This window comes from Pongo abelii, chromosome 13, assembly GCF_028885655.2.
Source record: "Pongo abelii isolate AG06213 chromosome 13, NHGRI_mPonAbe1-v2.0_pri, whole genome shotgun sequence".
NCBI classification, from domain to species: Eukaryota; Metazoa; Chordata; class Mammalia; order Primates; family Hominidae; genus Pongo; species Pongo abelii.
In genome coordinates, this window is record NC_071998.2 from 104,263,076 (window position 1) to 104,281,314 (window position 18,239).

At 51.8% G+C, this 18,239-nt stretch overlaps 1 protein-coding gene and 1 pseudogene across 2 annotated transcripts; one reads left to right on the plus strand and one right to left on the minus strand.

Annotated features, from left to right (window-relative positions):
• Positions 1-5,084: 5,084 nt before the first annotated feature.
• Positions 5,085-7,772, minus strand: LOC100438649 (uncharacterized; annotated as a pseudogene).
• A 129-nt stretch (positions 7,773-7,901) lies between these two features.
• LOC112134988 (uncharacterized) lies at positions 7,902-16,098 on the plus strand. 2 transcript variants are annotated; one of them, XM_063714368.1, is made up of 6 exons: positions 7,902-7,996; positions 9,112-9,415; positions 9,814-9,920; positions 10,598-10,636; positions 11,170-11,294; positions 13,204-16,098. In XM_063714368.1, the coding sequence occupies exons 2-6, from the start codon at positions 9,178-9,180 to the stop codon at positions 13,322-13,324; spliced, it is 630 nt and encodes a 209-aa protein (XP_063570438.1). In that variant the 5' UTR covers positions 7,902-7,996; positions 9,112-9,177; the 3' UTR covers positions 13,325-16,098. The 2 variants fall into 2 exon arrangements, 1 of the variants encoding a protein (XP_063570438.1); XR_010136588.1 differs by lacking the exons at positions 7,902-7,996; positions 9,112-9,415; positions 10,598-10,636 and having other exon boundaries at positions 9,424-9,920; positions 10,675-16,098.
• Positions 16,099-18,239: the final 2,141 nt, after the last annotated feature.

An 18,239-nucleotide genomic window follows, 5' to 3' on the forward strand; every position in this document is an offset into this window, starting at 1 on the left:
GATGGGGATGAGGGAGGAACTGCATTTACAGGAAGTCATAAGCATCCAAAGACAAGTCTCTATAGCAGGATATATTTATTTTCTTTTTGCTTCTAATTTTGAAATAAAACTACTTCTTTCTTTTTAAGATGAAATTTCGCTCTTATTGCCCAGGCTGGAGTGCAACAGCGCTATCTTGGCTCACTGCAACCTCCACCTCCTGGGTTCAAGCGATTCTCCCGCCTCAGCCTCCCAAGTAGCTGGGATTACAGGTGCCTGCCCCATGCCCATCTAATTATTTTTGTATTTTCAATAGAGATGGGGTTTCACCATGTTGACCAGGCTGTTCTCGAACTCCTGACCTCAGGTGATCTACCTGCCTCAGCCTCCCAAAGTGCTGGGATTACAAGCATGAGCCACTGTGCCCAGCCAAAATAAGACTATTTTTGTGTGTATATAATAATGCATAAAAAACAAATTTTTAGGAAAAATATGCTATTTTCTTGTGTGCACATATTTTATCCTAAAGATATCTTACCCAAAATCCCAATTCAAAAATTAAATCCTGGCCGGGTGCGGTGGCTCACGCCTGTAATCCCAGCACTTTGGGAGGCTGAGGCGGGTGGATCAGGAGGTCAGGAGATCGAGACCATCCTGGCTAACATGGTGAAACTCTGTCTCTACTAAACAAAATACAAAAAATTAGTCAGGCGTGGTGGTGGGCGCCTGTAGTCCCAGCTACTCGGGAGGCTGAGGCAGGAGAACGGCGTGAACATGGGAGGCGGAGCTTGCAGTGAGCCCAGATCGCGCCACTGCACTCCAGCCTGGGCGACAGAGCGAGACTCCGTCTCAAAAAAAGAAAAAAAAAATTAAATCCCTACAGAAAAACTGAAGCATTCTCCATCATTCCTGTCGAGGAAACATTATTAATATCCATATTATCTTTAAACCATAGTATTTTGCAGAGAACCTGATTATATCCCTTAACAATTGAGAACAAAAATATTTATTTTAAATGTTTATTACATATTTCCTTTGAAATTTTCAATGGCATAGTGCATTATTAATCTGCATAATATTTTACAATGGTAGTATCTATGCACACAATAATATACACAGAAACATGTTGGAAGTGTGTGTTAACATTTTTGGAAATGGACAGAACAAAGGGGAAGAAGCCTGCACCTCAATACTCAGGGCAGAGACAGGCCCCTCTAGGGCTGAATTTGAGGTCAGCACCATGTGCAAAGCTGATCTGGGCCTGCTGCAGAAAAGATGCTAAACTCATGTACACCACCTGGCCTCACTTTCCTCCTGTCCTCTGTGAAAGGGACAGGAGAATAACGGTCCCTTACCAGCCAATTAGCAGCTGTGGCCCTTGGGCAAGTAAGTCCCTTTTCTCCTCTGAGCCGCCCACTTTCCCAAGGTTCTGAGCCACAGAGATAAGCTAGACCTGAGGGAGACATGGAGACACCTCATCGTCCCATGAAAAGAAGTGGGCATCCATCACCACCTCCCTCAGCATGCAGTTAGCCCGTTTTCCAAACTGCCATGATATATTTCACAGCCCAGGTTAGTTGGGGAAGAACAGGACTGTGCTGGGGCTCCTGGCTGCATTCCTGCTCTGCCTTTTGCTGCTAGCGAGGCCTTGGCCAGGACACAGCCCCTGTGTCCCCAAGTTTTCTCCTCTGTCATATGGGAATGATGATCTCATAGGGTTATGGGGATGATTAGACTCAACAACAGCAAGGGTATAAAATTGTGTCCAGCATAAGCAATCAGTGGTGTAATAGGTCAGGAGAAGGTGACCTGCAGGGCTCAGCGGTGATCGGGAGAGGTGATCACAATTAGCAACTGGAGAGAGCCTCCAGGTCTTGGGAAACACTGCGATTCGACACAGGTGGTGGTTTCACAGCATATTCAATTTCAGACAACATACACACCGCATCCTTAGGATACCCGGACTTTATGTTGGTGTATTATTCTTTTCAGAAAGCGTTTTAGTTTAAGTTATAGGTTTTGTTTTAAAGCAGGACCTGAGAATTAGAAAACAATCCTGGAAAAGATTCAGGCCTCTGCAGGCTGAGATGGGTCCCAGGTCTATATCTCTGAGGAGGAAAGAGGAACTCATTGAATTTGGGGGAGTACAGGGGAGCAGAGAGAAATTGCACTGGGTGTGCGTATGCGTGCGTGCATGTGTGTATGTGCGTACACAAACAGAGGGGCTGGAGAAGGAAATCAGCAAGGCCCAGAGAAGGGCAGAGAATCTCGAGGCCCGAAGGGCTGGTACTGCACTTGGCTGGATGGCAGCACAGCGGCCGGAGGTTCTTGGGTCATTTTTGCCCCCTCTCCATGCTCACGGACCCTTCATGACTGTCCCCAGCTCTGAGATGTGGGCCTTGCAAGCTAGAACCAAGCATGCTCTCTGCCCAATTCTGAGGCAGTCGTTGGGACTGCGGGGCCGTGGACCCCTGCCAGGTTGGCCTGTCCCCGGACACTCAGGATGCACTTCGGTCTCCTGGCTCCTGCAGGCACCTGCACAAGCCTCCTTTTGAAGGTAATTTCAGGAGTTGTTACAGCAACACCTGTGAACTGAGGCAGACGACAGGGCCACCACAGAGGTGACACTGTGTGCAGGGAGGGGAGAGAGGAGCCACCTCTAGCTTTGCTTCCTGTGCCCCCAGGGAGTTGCCACTCATAGTGGGCTCCACCCTCCCCCCACCAACATGTTCCCTATCATCCTCCAAAAGCCACCGCCACTGTGCCCAGGGCCATACTCACCACTGAGTCCTGCCCAGACCAGGGACCATCGGTCACCCCATCACTTTGAGTTTCCTCCTGCCTGGGCCACATCCAGATTCTGGGATGTTTTCCACACTCAGCCTCACTTTGCCTTTGACGCGCTATGGCCTAAATGTCAGTGTCTCCCAAATTTATATGTTGAAGCCTAATTCCCAATGGGGTAGAACGAACAGGTGGGGCCTTTGGGAATGCCCTGAAACCAGGCAGACTTTCTGAATAATCCCCTCCTGAAGGAAGTTAGTGCGCTCATCAAACAGGCTCCAGCAACCTCCCTTGTCCCCTTCGGCCACATGAGGACACAGCTAGAGGCACTGCCCTAAGGAATGGGTCCTCACCAGGTACTGAATCCTCAGGCATCTTGATCTTGGACTTCTCAGCCTTCGGAACTTTGACAACACATTTCGGGCGTTAGTAACTCCCCATGCCAATGTACTTTGTTAGAGGAGCCCACCGGACTAGGACGGGCCCTCCCTTCTCACCTGACGTCACATACTCCCAGGATCCGCCCCTCACAAACTCATGCGTTGTGGGAATTCCTTGGGTGAAGGGGCCAGGAGAGGCCCCTGTAAACTGCTCACAGGCAATCAGAGGTCCCTTAGAATGGGGAGGACAGCAAGCACAACAGGAATCTATCAACAATGCACGACACACAGGACCCCAGCAGACCCTCACAGAAAAGGATCAAAGAGGGGAGGCAGAAGAGGGGATCCGCCACCACAGTGTGACAGCCTCCTACCCAGAACAGGGCAGTGGCAGAAGACGCAGGGAAAAGAGCCAACAAGAACAGAAGATGCACCTCACAGAGCCCAGAGTGGCTCCTGCTGTGTGCAGAGCCCAGGAACACCAGAAATCACAGCTGTGTCTATGGTCCAGAGGGACGAGTCAGTCGTTGACCACATCCTACATCACAAAACAGGGGCCTTTTCTAGAGTGAAGGCAAGGAGAGAACGTATTCACCACCCAAGAATGTATTCACCACCGAGGTGGGGAGCAAATATACAAGATTCGCGAGACTGCCAGGCCCCGCCTTTTCTCACAGAGGAAGAGGATGAAGCCGCATTCTGCAGGCTCTAGTAGGCTCCGAAGTTGGGGGCTGTGATCAAGAATAGGAAGGTCACACTCAGAGTTGGAAAGGCCCAGAAAGCTAGGAAGTCCCCCCGTCAGCTACTGTGCCCCAGGCCATCCACATCCACACACCCCAGTGCCTCCTGCCCCAGGGAGAAGAGTCTCTGGGTCCAGGACCCGAGGTCTGCAGAGACTCAGGAGACACAGAGTCCTGGGGTTCGCCACAAGCTTCATCCGAGGGTAAAATGCAAACCAGGATGAGGCATTTGATTCAGGGTCCTCCTGCACTGAGAAGAGGAAGGACAAGAAGAGCCATGGCCAAAGCAGGGGGAGTCAGGATGAGGCAGAGGCCGAGCTGCAGGCAGAGCCACCTCTGTGGTCCTAACCCGGGGATACCAGGTTCCTCCGGCCACCCCTCCCCACACTCCCCAGCTGACTTGGGAGGAGGCTTGCCATCACTATCCCGAAATTCTGCTCCAACGCTACACATATAGAGCTTCTGACTCTATAGAAGCAACGTCTGCATACACCAAGACAACTTGAATGACCCCCACCTAGCACGGCTCTCTAGTGACGCCCTCTGTCTGGCATCAGCTGGACTTCTGTGTCTCTTCTATCAGCCATGCTGGCTGCTGTCAAGGCAGTGCTTGGGTTTAAGGGATCCCAGGACTTTGTGCTCAGAGCGTGCAAGGCTCCACCTCACCCTTCCTGAGCGCCTGCCTGGGCTGCCCACACACACCTGCGCTGGGGAGGGGCAGAGGCGGCCACACCCACTCACATCTAACTCTTCCTCTGGGCCAACAGTTCACAGGCCAATAACTCCAAAATGCCACCCGTTCTTCATACATTTCCAAAAGAAGGAATGAAGAATACGGTGGCATGTTCACAAGCCTTTTTCTTCTGGAGGAAAAACAAAACTTTGACCAACGACACAGATAAACCAAATGTCTGCCCTGCTCCCTGACAATCCTTCACTTTCTGCAACCACGTGCAGAGGTGGGTACGGACAAGGCCACTGAGGCTTCTGTGAAAATAAATCTCTCAGTCACCCTAAAGGAAGGGTAAGAGCCATGGAGCTTCCTATTTCACCAAATGTGGAGGGGACGTTTGGGGGTGGTGGACCCTGCATTCTGAGGGGAAAGAAGAAACAGGACCCACTGCTGGGACCAGGGGCCAGCAACCCCCAGGAGTCCCTGGGCATTCAGCTGGAGGTGGCTCCCCCTGCATTGCCACCCACGGTGCGGCAGCCCCCGTTCTTCCCTTCTGTCCATCAGGACCCATGGAACTGGGCACCCGGCTCTGGGGTATGGAGAGCACACAGGAGGCCTGGCTCCTCCTCACCCCTGACTCTACAGAATTGAGTCTCAACTCAAGTCCCACATACAGGTCTTGGCTTTCTTTCCTGTTCCAACCCCAGAGAGGGCACAGATGCCCAGAGTGAGGGGACGGTTACTTGGCCACCAGGTGTGGAGCATCCCTGGCCAGCTGCTGGGAACCCCGCAGACCGAGGGTGTGGCTGGTACAGGGGGAAAGTGAGATCCTCTCCTCCTCTCTCCTGCCAAGAGTGGGCCAAGGAGAGAAGGGCCAGGGAAAGGTCCACTAACAAAACCGAGTGGGGAGGAGGGGTGATGGCCACAGCTTTCTACACGGAATCCTGAATGCCACAAGAAGTGTCCCCACCTGCTTCCATGCTGGGAACACAGTATTAGACCTCAGCACGAGCCACATGTCCCTGCCCACCCCTCGCCCAGAGGGGGATCAGGAACAGGAAGGACTTTCCAGTGCCATGGACAAGCCCTGGGTGAGCACAGGATGGGGGGGTCCTGCTGTGGTGGGTCCTGGGCTGACCGGAGCAGGTCCCAGAAGCAGGCGAGGGGCTGTGCAGTCTGCAGCATAACTCTGAACTTGACAATGAGGTCTCTCCGCTGAGTGCATACCTTGAGGAAGGGAAGCATCTTTCCATGGAGTCTGCCCCATTGCCTGCCAATGGCATTCGTGCCCATCTAGAGGACCAGCCGCCACCCCTGCTGGCTGCCAATGTCCTTTCAGGCAAACACGGCACCTTGAGAAAATGAGGCAGAGAGTGAAGGAAGGGTTTGAGTAGGAAAGTCACCAGCTGGTACTGACAAGGACACTGAGGGTACAGTGGTTCCATCTGAGCAGAAGTGTGTGCCAGGGCTTCCCTTGGAGCACAAAGACAATGCTGCAGGGATGGCTTCTGGCCTGGAAACTCCCTTTTTGGAAAGTGACCTGTGGCTCCAGGTAGCTGTTCTGTGTGCGACGGTGCTGAATCTTGTCCTTGTCCTTGGTGGGACCCCTTGTGCTCAGGGTGGAGGAGCTCTCCGTGACCTCCCTGGACCAGGTAGTGCCACGGGAGATCCCCTTCAGGCACTGTTGCACACAGGTCTGCCCTGCCATCTGCAGGAAGCGTGCGGTGTTCCCGGCTCTCCTTAGACACTCTCAGCCACTGAAGTCCCTCTCCAAGCATCCAAGGGAGGCTTCTCCCTGCGCCTCTGGGTCATGTGGTCAAGGCCAATGCAGGGCAGAGGAGTGACCGCTGGAAAAGAAGAGCCCAGATGAAGTGCAGTCACCTACCTGAGGCCGGGCTCCGCTGGAAGTCCTCATGAAGTATGTCTAGGAAGAAACCACCAGAGTCACTGAGGGCCCCTAGATATGCAGTGCGGAGGGAAAGGGCAGCGCGGCTCATCTTCATGGAACCATTGCTACAGTGCTGGGATTTCATCACGCCTGCTAGCTTCATTAGTTACTATTCCCATGAAAAAGTAACATAGTAATGCAACATTTTATTTTATTACTATTTTTTTTGGACGGAATCTTTCTCTATCGCCCAGGCTGGAGTGCAGTGGCAAGATCTCGGCTCACTGCAACCTCCGCCTCCCAGGTTCTAAGACTTCTCATGCCTCAGCCTCCCCAGTAGCTGGGATTACAGGCACCCGCCCCCATGCCCGGCTAATTTTTGTATTTTTAGTAGAGACGGGGTTTCACCAGGTTGGCCAGGCTGATCTTGAACCCCTGACCTCAGGTGATCTGCCCACCTTGGCCTCCAAAAGTGCTGAGATTACAGGCGTGAGGCACCGCGCCCGGCCTTAATGCAACATTTAAAAAATCAAAATTCACGCTAAATATTCCATTGTGAGCAAAATATCCACATTTTAAATCAAGCCATGGTCAGATCCTGCAACTGCAACACTCTGACAGCTGTACAAGCGTTGGGCACGATGCGAAACTAAATTTTGGCAAATTCCATTCAACCTATAAAGTTGTCACCAAAGAAAAGGAAAAGTACTCACTTGCGGAATGTTCCAGACAGCTCCCAGGCGCACTGCACTGCCAGAGATGGGGGATCTGCTCCCCGAGGACTGGGGCTTTTCCAATGAAGGCCATTTTCCAGTTTCGTCTAAAAGCACAGAAGGACTTCGTGAAATGTTTGGCTTTTTCCTAAGGGAAGGAGGTGCCTACAGCGTTGCCATCACTGCTGCTGGCCACAGGAAGATGCGTACATATCGTCCCGCCCTAAGATCATGTTTTGAAAGTGGGCGACTTTGGAAATTAACTGAGGCTGTAACTGCCGAATAGAGCTGACGGGATCGGGGAGCTGTTCCGATGAGTCTCCAGAGCGGCCCGGTGACCGCAGGAGCTCTGAGTCATCAAAGACCGGGGCCAGGGAGCCGGGAAGGGGAAGGGCCCGCTGCTCCCGGGCCACCCCGGCACACATGAGCTAGGGGCAAAATTTCATGCCGCAACAAAGCGACGCATTTTTTTGGAACTGAGACGGTTCCAGAACTTCTTACTCACTCTTGGCGCCGCCCCAGCGCTTCCAGGCCCCGGACCCGCCGCAAACACCGCTGGGCTTGGACCCAAACCGCGGTCCGGTCCCGCCCGGTCTGGTCCTGTCCCGTTGGAGGTGGCGGTTGGGCGCAGCGCCAGGCGCGCGCTCTCTGCTGGCCGTTGGGAAGCAGCGAGGGAAGCGCTGAGCTCGCGGCCGAGCGGTGGTCGCTCGCCCCCTCGCGGGCTCTCGCGGAATCGCTGACATTCTACGTCTCTTGCTCTCTGCTCCTGGCTGGAGACTGTCTGCTCCAGCCTTGCCTGCTCCCTTTCCTGGGACACGCCTTGGAGCCATGGCTTAAAAGTAAGGACATCTTCATGCTTTTGAGATACCTGAATAGTAGATATCTGAATAGTATCTCCTCTTAGTCAGGCCTGAATACAAAGACCTGCTCCTAGTTCTCTTGGGAAACAGGACATAGTCTCAAAATCCAGAAGACCCAAGAGTCCTGTTCCCACCACCACATTCTCCAGGCTTCAACCAGCTGGACACGGAGGGCCACGGTGGTGCGTGAGATAAGATCTCCTGGAGAAACTACCCTCCAGCCTTGATCACAATCAGGAAGATGAAAGCAGATAATCTACTTTGTCCCTGTTTGGGAATCTCTATCTAAAGGTTCTTCTAAAAATTTGCCCCCATCTGAAGGCAAAGAAATACAGTCTTTGCCTGGGAGGTTTTTAGGGGTGAAATTGCAGTGCTCTTTTTCCACCAGGCGCGATGTATCACGCCTGTAATCCTAGCATTTGGGAGGCTGGCGGTGAGAGAAGTGAGAGGCTGAGGGGGAAGGATCCCTTGAGGCCAAAGTTCGAGACCAGCCTGGGTAACATAACGAGACCCCATCTTAAAAAAAAAAAAACATTACATGAAAATATGGTTTTATTTCCCTTCATTTGACGTTCCCCACAGGAAAGCTGTATAGGAAGTTAAACTTGTGGCTCTTTCTAATCAATTATACCGATTGTTTGCCCAGCTCAAAAAAAAATCTCAACTCTTTCGCCCCGGTTGGCAAATATTAGTACCAAAATAATGGAATTATTTTGACAATATCTTGTACATTATGAGTTACAAAAATGTTTAGAGAGAAGAAAATTTTTATTCCTTGAATATTATTTGTAATATTCTTTGATCTATTACAATGATATAAAATAGCATTTGCTGATCTTTTGTTTGAACTTATCTTGTGACACTTTCTTCAGAATAGTATTTTGTTAAAACTGGTAGGTATCATAAAGATAAACAGTGACCAGTAGCTTGATTGTATTACAAATTTTTCTTTAATGTAAGAGGTTGGGGCAGGTATTTCTCATCAGGTGACTCACCTGTTTGGCTGTCTTTCGAACAGTGATTTAGAACATGGGTTACCTGGCGTTTTGAGGCTTTGATTAACGTATAACTAATTTTGTAATTGTGGTGCTTAGGTCTATTCCAATCCATGTAAATGGAGCATTCCCAGCCAGAAGCAGAGAGCAAGGGACAGAGGGAGGATGTCAGCGATTCCGCGAGAGCCCGCGAGGGGGCGAGCGACCACCGCTCGGCCGCGAGCTCAGCGCTTCCCTCGCTGCTTCCCAACGGCCAGCAGAGAGCGCGCGCCTGGCGCTGCGCCCAACCGCCGCCTCCAACGGGACAGGACCAGACCGGGCGGGACCCGACCGCGGTTTGGGTCCAAGCCCAGCGGTGTTTGCGGCGGGTCCGGGGCCTGGAAGCGCTGGGGCGGCGCCAAGAGTGAGTAAGAAGTTCTGGAACCGTCTCAGTTCCAAAAAAATGCGTCGCTTTGTTGCGGCATGAAATTTTGCCCCTAGCTCATGTGTGCCGGGGTGGCCCGGGAGCAGCGGGCCCTTCCCCTTCCCGGCTCCCTGGCCCCGGTCTTTGATGACTCAGAGCTCCTGCGGTCACCGGGCCGCTCTGGAGACTCATCGGAACAGCTCCCCGATCCCGTCAGCTCTATTCGGCAGTTACAGCCTCAGTTAATTTCCAAAGTCGCCCACTTTCAAAACATGATCTTAGGGCGGGACGATATGTACGCATCTTCCTGTGGCCAGCAGCAGTGATGGCAACGCTGTAGGCACCTCCTTCCCTTAGGAAAAAGCCAAACATTTCACGAAGTCCTTCTGTGCTTTTAGACGAAACTGGAAAATGGCCTTCATTGGAAAAGCCCCAGTCCTCGGGGAGCAGATCCCCCATCTCTGGCAGTGCAGTGCGCCTGGGAGCTGTCTGGAACATTCCGCAAGTGAGTACTTTTCCTTTTCTTTGGTGACAACTTTATAGGTTGAATGGAATTTGCCAAAATTTAGTTTCGCATCGTGCCCAACGCTTGTACAGCTGTCAGAGTGTTGCAGTTGCAGGATCTGACCATGGCTTGATTTAAAATGTGGATATTTTGCTCACAATGGAATATTTAGCGTGAATTTTGATTTTTTAAATGTTGCATTAAGGCCGGGCGCGGTGCCTCACGCCTGTAATCTCAGCACTTTTGGAGGCCAAGGTGGGCAGATCACCTGAGGTCAGGGGTTCAAGATCAGCCTGGCCAACCTGGTGAAACCCCGTCTCTACTAAAAATACAAAAATTAGCCGGGCATGGGGGCGGGTGCCTGTAATCCCAGCTACTGGGGAGGCTGAGGCATGAGAAGTCTTAGAACCTGGGAGGCGGAGGTTGCAGTGAGCCGAGATCTTGCCACTGCACTCCAGCCTGGGCGATAGAGAAAGATTCCGTCCAAAAAAAATAGTAATAAAATAAAATGTTGCATTACTATGTTACTTTTTCATGGGAATAGTAACTAATGAAGCTAGCAGGCGTGATGAAATCCCAGCACTGTAGCAATGGTTCCATGAAGATGAGCCGCGCTGCCCTTTCCCTCCGCACTGCATATCTAGGGGCCCTCAGTGACTCTGGTGGTTTCTTCCTAGACATACTTCATGAGGACTTCCAGCGGAGCCCGGCCTCAGGTAGGTGACTGCACTTCATCTGGGCTCTTCTTTTCCAGCGGTCACTCCTCTGCCCTGCATTGGCCTTGACCACATGACCCAGAGGCGCAGGGAGAAGCCTCCCTTGGATGCTTGGAGAGGGACTTCAGTGGCTGAGAGTGTCTAAGGAGAGCCGGGAACACCGCACGCTTCCTGCAGATGGCAGGGCAGACCTGTGTGCAACAGTGCCTGAAGGGGATCTCCCGTGGCACTACCTGGTCCAGGGAGGTCACGGAGAGCTCCTCCACCCTGAGCACAAGGGGTCCCACCAAGGACAAGGACAAGATTCAGCACCGTCGCACACAGAACAGCTACCTGGAGCCACAGGTCACTTTCCAAAAAGGGAGTTTCCAGGCCAGAAGCCATCCCTGCAGCATTGTCTTTGTGCTCCAAGGGAAGCCCTGGCACACACTTCTGCTCAGATGGAACCACTGTACCCTCAGTGTCCTTGTCAGTACCAGCTGGTGACTTTCCTACTCAAACCCTTCCTTCACTCTCTGCCTCATTTTCTCAAGGTGCCGTGTTTGCCTGAAAGGACATTGGCAGCCAGCAGGGGTGGCGGCTGGTCCTCTAGATGGGCACGAATGCCATTGGCAGGCAATGGGGCAGACTCCATGGAAAGATGCTTCCCTTCCTCAAGGTATGCACTCAGCGGAGAGACCTCATTGTCAAGTTCAGAGTTATGCTGCAGACTGCACAGCCCCTCGCCTGCTTCTGGGACCTGCTCCGGTCAGCCCAGGACCCACCACAGCAGGACCCCCCCATCCTGTGCTCACCCAGGGCTTGTCCATGGCACTGGAAAGTCCTTCCTGTTCCTGATCCCCCTCTGGGCGAGGGGTGGGCAGGGACATGTGGCTCGTGCTGAGGTCTAATACTGTGTTCCCAGCATGGAAGCAGGTGGGGACACTTCTTGTGGCATTCAGGATTCCGTGTAGAAAGCTGTGGCCATCACCCCTCCTCCCCACTCGGTTTTGTTAGTGGACCTTTCCCTGGCCCTTCTCTCCTTGGCCCACTCTTGGCAGGAGAGAGGAGGAGAGGATCTCACTTTCCCCCTGTACCAGCCACACCCTCGGTCTGCGGGGTTCCCAGCAGCTGGCCAGGGATGCTCCACACCTGGTGGCCAAGTAACCGTCCCCTCACTCTGGGCATCTGTGCCCTCTCTGGGGTTGGAACAGGAAAGAAAGCCAAGACCTGTATGTGGGACTTGAGTTGAGACTCAATTCTGTAGAGTCAGGGGTGAGGAGGAGCCAGGCCTCCTGTGTGCTCTCCATACCCCAGAGCCGGGTGCCCAGTTCCATGGGTCCTGATGGACAGAAGGGAAGAACGGGGGCTGCCGCACCGTGGGTGGCAATGCAGGGGGAGCCACCTCCAGCTGAATGCCCAGGGACTCCTGGGGGTTGCTGGCCCCTGGTCCCAGCAGTGGGTCCTGTTTCTTCTTTCCCCTCAGAATGCAGGGTCCACCACCCCCAAACGTCCCCTCCACATTTGGTGAAATAGGAAGCTCCATGGCTCTTACCCTTCCTTTAGGGTGACTGAGAGATTTATTTTCACAGAAGCCTCAGTGGCCTTGTCCGTACCCACCTCTGCACGTGGTTGCAGAAAGTGAAGGATTGTCAGGGAGCAGGGCAGACATTTGGTTTATCTGTGTCGTTGGTCAAAGTTTTGTTTTTCCTCCAGAAGAAAAAGGCTTGTGAACATGCCACCGTATTCTTCATTCCTTCTTTTGGAAATGTATGAAGAACGGGTGGCATTTTGGAGTTATTGGCCTGTGAACTGTTGGCCCAGAGGAAGAGTTAGATGTGAGTGGGTGTGGCCGCCTCTGCCCCTCCCCAGCGCAGGTGTGTGTGGGCAGCCCAGGCAGGCGCTCAGGAAGGGTGAGGTGGAGCCTTGCACGCTCTGAGCACAAAGTCCTGGGATCCCTTAAACCCAAGCACTGCCTTGACAGCAGCCAGCATGGCTGATAGAAGAGACACAGAAGTCCAGCTGATGCCAGACAGAGGGCGTCACTAGAGAGCCGTGCTAGGTGGGGGTCATTCAAGTTGTCTTGGTGTATGCAGACGTTGCTTCTATAGAGTCAGAAGCTCTATATGTGTAGCGTTGGAGCAGAATTTCGGGATAGTGATGGCAAGCCTCCTCCCAAGTCAGCTGGGGAGTGTGGGGAGGGGTGGCCGGAGGAACCTGGTATCCCCGGGTTAGGACCACAGAGGTGGCTCTGCCTGCAGCTCGGCCTCTGCCTCATCCTGACTCCCCCTGCTTTGGCCATGGCTCTTCTTGTCCTTCCTCTTCTCAGTGCAGGAGGACCCTGAATCAAATGCCTCATCCTGGTTTGCATTTTACCCTCGGATGAAGCTTGTGGCGAACCCCAGGACTCTGTGTCTCCTGAGTCTCTGCAGACCTCGGGTCCTGGACCCAGAGACTCTTCTCCCTGGGGCAGGAGGCACTGGGGTGTGTGGATGTGGATGGCCTGGGGCACAGTAGCTGACGGGGGGACTTCCTAGCTTTCTGGGCCTTTCCAACTCTGAGTGTGACCTTCCTATTCTTGATCACAGCCCCCAACTTCGGAGCCTACTAGAGCCTGCAGAATGCGGCTTCATCCTCTTCCTCTGTGAGAAAAGGCGGGGCCTGGCAGTCTCGCGAATCTTGTATATTTGCTCCCCACCTCGGTGGTGAATACATTCTTGGGTGGTGAATACGTTCTCTCCTTGCCTTCACTCTAGAAAAGGCCCCTGTTTTGTGATGTAGGATGTGGTCAACGACTGACTCGTCCCTCTGGACCATAGACACAGCTGTGATTTCTGGTGTTCCTGGGCTCTGCACACAGCAGGAGCCACTCTGGGCTCTGTGAGGTGCATCTTCTGTTCTTGTTGGCTCTTTTCCCTGCGTCTTCTGCCACTGCCCTGTTCTGGGTAGGAGGCTGTCACACTGTGGTGGCGGATCCCCTCTTCTGCCTCCCCTCTTTGATCCTTTTCTGTGAGGGTCTGCTGGGGTCCTGTGTGTCGTGCATTGTTGATAGATTCCTGTTGTGCTTGCTGTCCTCCCCATTCTAAGGGACCTCTGATTGCCTGTGAGCAGTTTACAGGGGCCTCTCCTGGCCCCTTCACCCAAGGAATTCCCACAACGCATGAGTTTGTGAGGGGCGGATCCTGGGAGTATGTGACGTCAGGTGAGAAGGGAGGGCCCGTCCTAGTCCGGTGGGCTCCTCTAACAAAGTACATTGGCCTGGGGAGTTACTAACGCCCGAAATGTGTTGTCAAAGTTCCGAAGGCTGAGAAGTCCAAGATCAAGATGCCTGAGGATTCAGTGCCTGGTGAGGACCCATTCCTTAGGGCAGTGCCTCTAGCTGTGTCCTCATGTGGCCGAAGGGGACAAGGGAGGTTGCTGGAGCCTGTTTGATGAGCGCACTAACTTCCTTCAGGAGGGGATTATTCAGAAAGTCTGCCTGGTTTCAGGGCATTCCCAAAGGCCCCACCTGTTCGTTCTACCCCATTGGGAATTAGGCTTCAACATATAAATTTGGGAGACACTGACATTTAGGCCATAGCGCGTCAAAGGCAAAGTGAGGCTGAGTGTGGAAAACATCCCAGAATCTGGATGTGGCCCAGGCAGGAGGAAACTCAAAGTGATGGGGTGACCGATGGTCCCTGGTCTGGGCAGGACTCAGTGGTGAGTATGGCCCTGGGCACAGTGGCGGTGGCTTTTGGAGGATGATAGGGAACATGTTGGTGGGGGGAGGGTGGAGCCCACTATGAGTGGCAACTCCCTGGGGGCACAGGAAGCAAAGCTAGAGGTGGCGCCTCTCTCCCCTCCCTGCACACAGTGTCACCTCTGTGGTGGCCCTGTCGTCTGCCTCAGTTCGCAGGTGTTGCTGTAACAACTCCTGAAATTACCTTCAAAAGGAGGCTTGTGCAGGTGACTGCAGGAGCCAGGAGGCCGAAGTGCATCCTGAGTGTCCGGGGACAGGCCAGCCTGGCAGGGGTCCACGGCCCCGCAGTCCCAATGACTGCCTCAGAATTGGGCAGAGAGCATGCTTGGTTCTAGCTTGCAAGGCCCACGTCTCAGAGCTGGGGACAGCCATGAAGGGTCCGTGAGCATGGAGAGGGGGCAAAAATGACCCATGAACCTCAGGCCGCTGTGCTGCCATCCTGCCATCCAGCCAAGTGCAGTACCAGCCCTTCGGGCCTCGAGATTCTCTGCCCTTCTCTGGGCCTTGCTGATTTCCTCCTCCAGCCCCTCTGTTTGTGTACGCACATACACACATGCACGGACGCACACGCACACCCAGTGCAATTTCTCTCTGCTCCCCTGTACTCCCCAAAATTCAATGGGTTCCTTTTTCCTCCTCAAGAAATATAGGCCTGGGCCGCATCTCAGCCTGCAGAGGCCTGAACGTTTCCCAGGATTGTCTTCTAATTCTCAGGTCCTGCTTTAAAACAAAACCTAAACTAAAATTAAAACGCTTTCTGAAAAGAATAACACACCAACATAAAGTCCGGGTATCCTAAGGATGCGGTGTGTATGTTGTCTGAAATTGAATATGCTGTGAAACCACCACCTGTGTCAAAACGCAGTGTTTCGCAAAACCTGGAGGCTCTCTCCAGTTGCTAATTGTGATCACCTCTCCCGATCACCGCTGAGCCCTGCAGGTCACCTTCTCCTGACCTATTACACCACTGATTGCTTATGCTGGGCACAATTTTATACCCTTGCTGTTGTTCAGTCTAATCATCCCTATAACCCTATCAGATCATTTCCATATGACAGAGGAGAAAACTTGTGGACACAGGGGCTGTGTCCTGGCGAAGGCCTTGCTGGCAGCAAAAGGCAGAGCCGGGGTCTAGCTGGGAGCCCCAGCACAGTCCTGTTCTTCCCCCACTAAACTGGGCTGTGAAATATATATCATGGCGATCTGGAAAACGGGCTAACTGCATGCCGATGGAGGTGTTGATGGATGTCCACCACTCTCCACTTGTTGGGAGGAAGCCTGAACGTCCCCCTCAGGTCTAGCTTCTCTCTGTGGCTCAGAACCTTGGGAAAGTGGGCGGCTCAGAGGAGGAAAGGGACTTACTTGCCCAAGGGCCACAGCTGCTAAGTGGCAGGTAAGGGACCGTTATTCTCCTGTCCCTTTCACAGAGGACAGGAGGAAAGTGAGGCCAGGTGGTGTACATGAGTTTAGCATTTTTTCTGCAGCAGGCCCAGATCAGCTTTGCACACGGTTGGTGCTGACCTCGAATGCAGCCCTAGAGGGGCCTGTCTCTGCCCTGAGTATTGAGGTGCAGGCTTCTTCCCCTTTGTTCTGTCCATTTCCAAAAATGTGAACACACACCTCCAACATGTTTATATTATTGTGTGCATAGATACTACCGTTGTAACATTTTTTGCGGATTAAAAATGCACTATTGTATTGAAAATTTCAAGGAAATGTGTAATAAAACATTTAAAATTAATATTTGTGTTTTTATTGTCAATGGATATAATCAAATTCTCTGTAAAATATTATGATTTAAAAAGTAATATGAGCCAGGCGCGGTGCCTCACACCTGTAATCCCAACACTTTGGGAGGTGGAGGCGTTTGGATCACCTGAGGTCAGGAGCTCAAGACCAGCCTGGTCAATGTGGTGAAACCCCCGTCTCTACTAAAAATACAAAAAATTAGCCAGGCCTGACGGCAGGTTTCTGTAATCTCAACTACTCAGGCAGCTGAGGTAGGAGAAACGCTTGAACCCGGAAGGCGGAGGTTGTGGTGCGCCGAGATTGCGCCGTTGCACTCCAGCCTAGGCAACAAGAGTGAAATTCTGTCTCCAAACACACACATACACACACACACACACACACAAACAGAAAATAAAAGGTAATATGGAGATTAATAATGTTTCCTCGACAGGAATGATGGAGAATGCTGCAGTTTTCCTCTAGGCATTTAATTTTTGAATTTCCGCCTTGGATAAGATATTCTTGGAATAAAGTGTTTGCACACTGGAAAATGGGCTGATTTTTTCTAAAACTAGTATGACTATACCCACACAAAAGTGATTTTATTTTGAATTTAAAAGATAAAACAAGAAGTATGTCCTGCTCTAGAGACCTGTGTCAGGTGCTTTCACCGGCTGTAAAGGCAGTTCCTTCCCTCCTTCACCTGAGGATCCTTCCTCAGCCTCCTCAAATCTGAGTCTGCATCATCAGAACCACCTGGGGGGCTCGTGGAAACACAGATCGCATGGCCCTCCCCAAGGGTTTCTGAGCGAGCAGTTCTGATGGAGCTGAGTAGTTGCTTTTTCTTTTCTTTTCTTTTTTTTTTTTTTTTTTTGAGATAGAGTCTCGCTCTTGCTCTGTCGCCCAGGCTGGAGTGCAACGGTGTGATCTCAGTTCACTGCAACCTCTGCCTCCTGGGTTCAAGTGATTCTCCTGCCTCAGCCTCCCAAGTAGCTGGGATTACAGGCACCCGCCACCAGGCCAAGCTAATTTTTTTTTTTTTTTGTATTTTTAGTAAAGACGGGGTTTCACCATGTTGGCCATTCTGGCCTCGAACTCCGGACCTCAGGTGATCTGCCTGCCTCAACCTCCCAAAGTGGAGTAGTTGCATTTTAACCAATTCCAGGCAATGCTGATGCTGTAGGTGCTGTATCCACACTTGTGAACCGCTCACCCACTTGGTAGAACTGGAAAGCCAGGTAGGACACCATGGTTCATGCCTGTAATCCCAGCACTTTGGGAGGCTGAGGCAGGAGGATCCCTTTAGGCCAGGAGTTCAAGACTAGCCTGGGCAACATAGCAAGACCTCATTTCTACACAATAATTTCTAAAATTAGGCAGGTCTGGTGGCGTGTGCCTGTCTAGCTATTCAGGAAGGAGGCTGAGGTGGGAGGATCACTTGAGACCAGGAGGTCAAGGCTACAACGAGCTATGATTGTGCCACTACACTCCAGCCTGAAGGACAGAACAAGACCATTAAAAAAAACAAAAGCTAAAGGCATAATTTTCTTGGAGTTCCTCATCTCATGTGTTCCTTTTAAGACCTGGAAGAAGTAAGCATCTTATGTAGGAGATGTTTGCCAAGAACAGTTTGTTGTTGTTTACTCTCTGCACAGTGGCACAGATAAGGTGGCCTTTTTTCTACTTACAGAAGCTGTATGTAGAGGCTATTTTAAGACAACAACAAACCCAGACGCTCCCCTATCAATTTAAAGACCATTTTTAAGGACTTTTAAGGAAAATAGTCAACAGCTTTTTTTTTTGTCTAGAAGAGTTTCTGGTGCTCATGCATGTGGTTGAGTGAGGTCAACATGCAACCATAGCAACAGTGATGGAGCACAATATTGTGGACACAAAGTAAACCACAACTCTGAAAGGCAATTTCAGAGTGAATGATATATAACGGTCCAATAATTTTGTGGGAATTACAGATGCTTGGCAAAGGGAAAGATGTTGCAGGTCATAGTAGATATACAGATGGTCCCCAATTTACCATGGTTCTACTTAATGATTTTTTTTTTTTAGACAGAGTCTTGCTCTATTGTTGAGGCTGGAGCGCAGTGGCGCTATCTCAGCTCACTGCAACCTCTGCCTCCCAGGTTCAAGCGATTCTCA

What these genes read in the sequence shown, in the direction of transcription:
- LOC112134988 (XM_063714368.1), top strand. Translation starts at nt 9,178, where the DNA reads ATGTCAGCGATTCCGCGAGAGCCCGCGAGGGGGCGAGCGACCACCGCT. An exon ending in CTGTCTGGAACATTCCGCAA is followed by an intron (nt 9,921 to 10,597) that starts GTGAGTACTTTT and finishes GTTTCTTCCTAG; the next exon opens with ACATACTTCATGAGGACTTC. An exon ending in CCAGCGGAGCCCGGCCTCAG is followed by an intron (nt 10,637 to 11,169) that starts GTAGGTGACTGC and finishes CATTTTCTCAAG; the next exon opens with GTGCCGTGTTTGCCTGAAAG.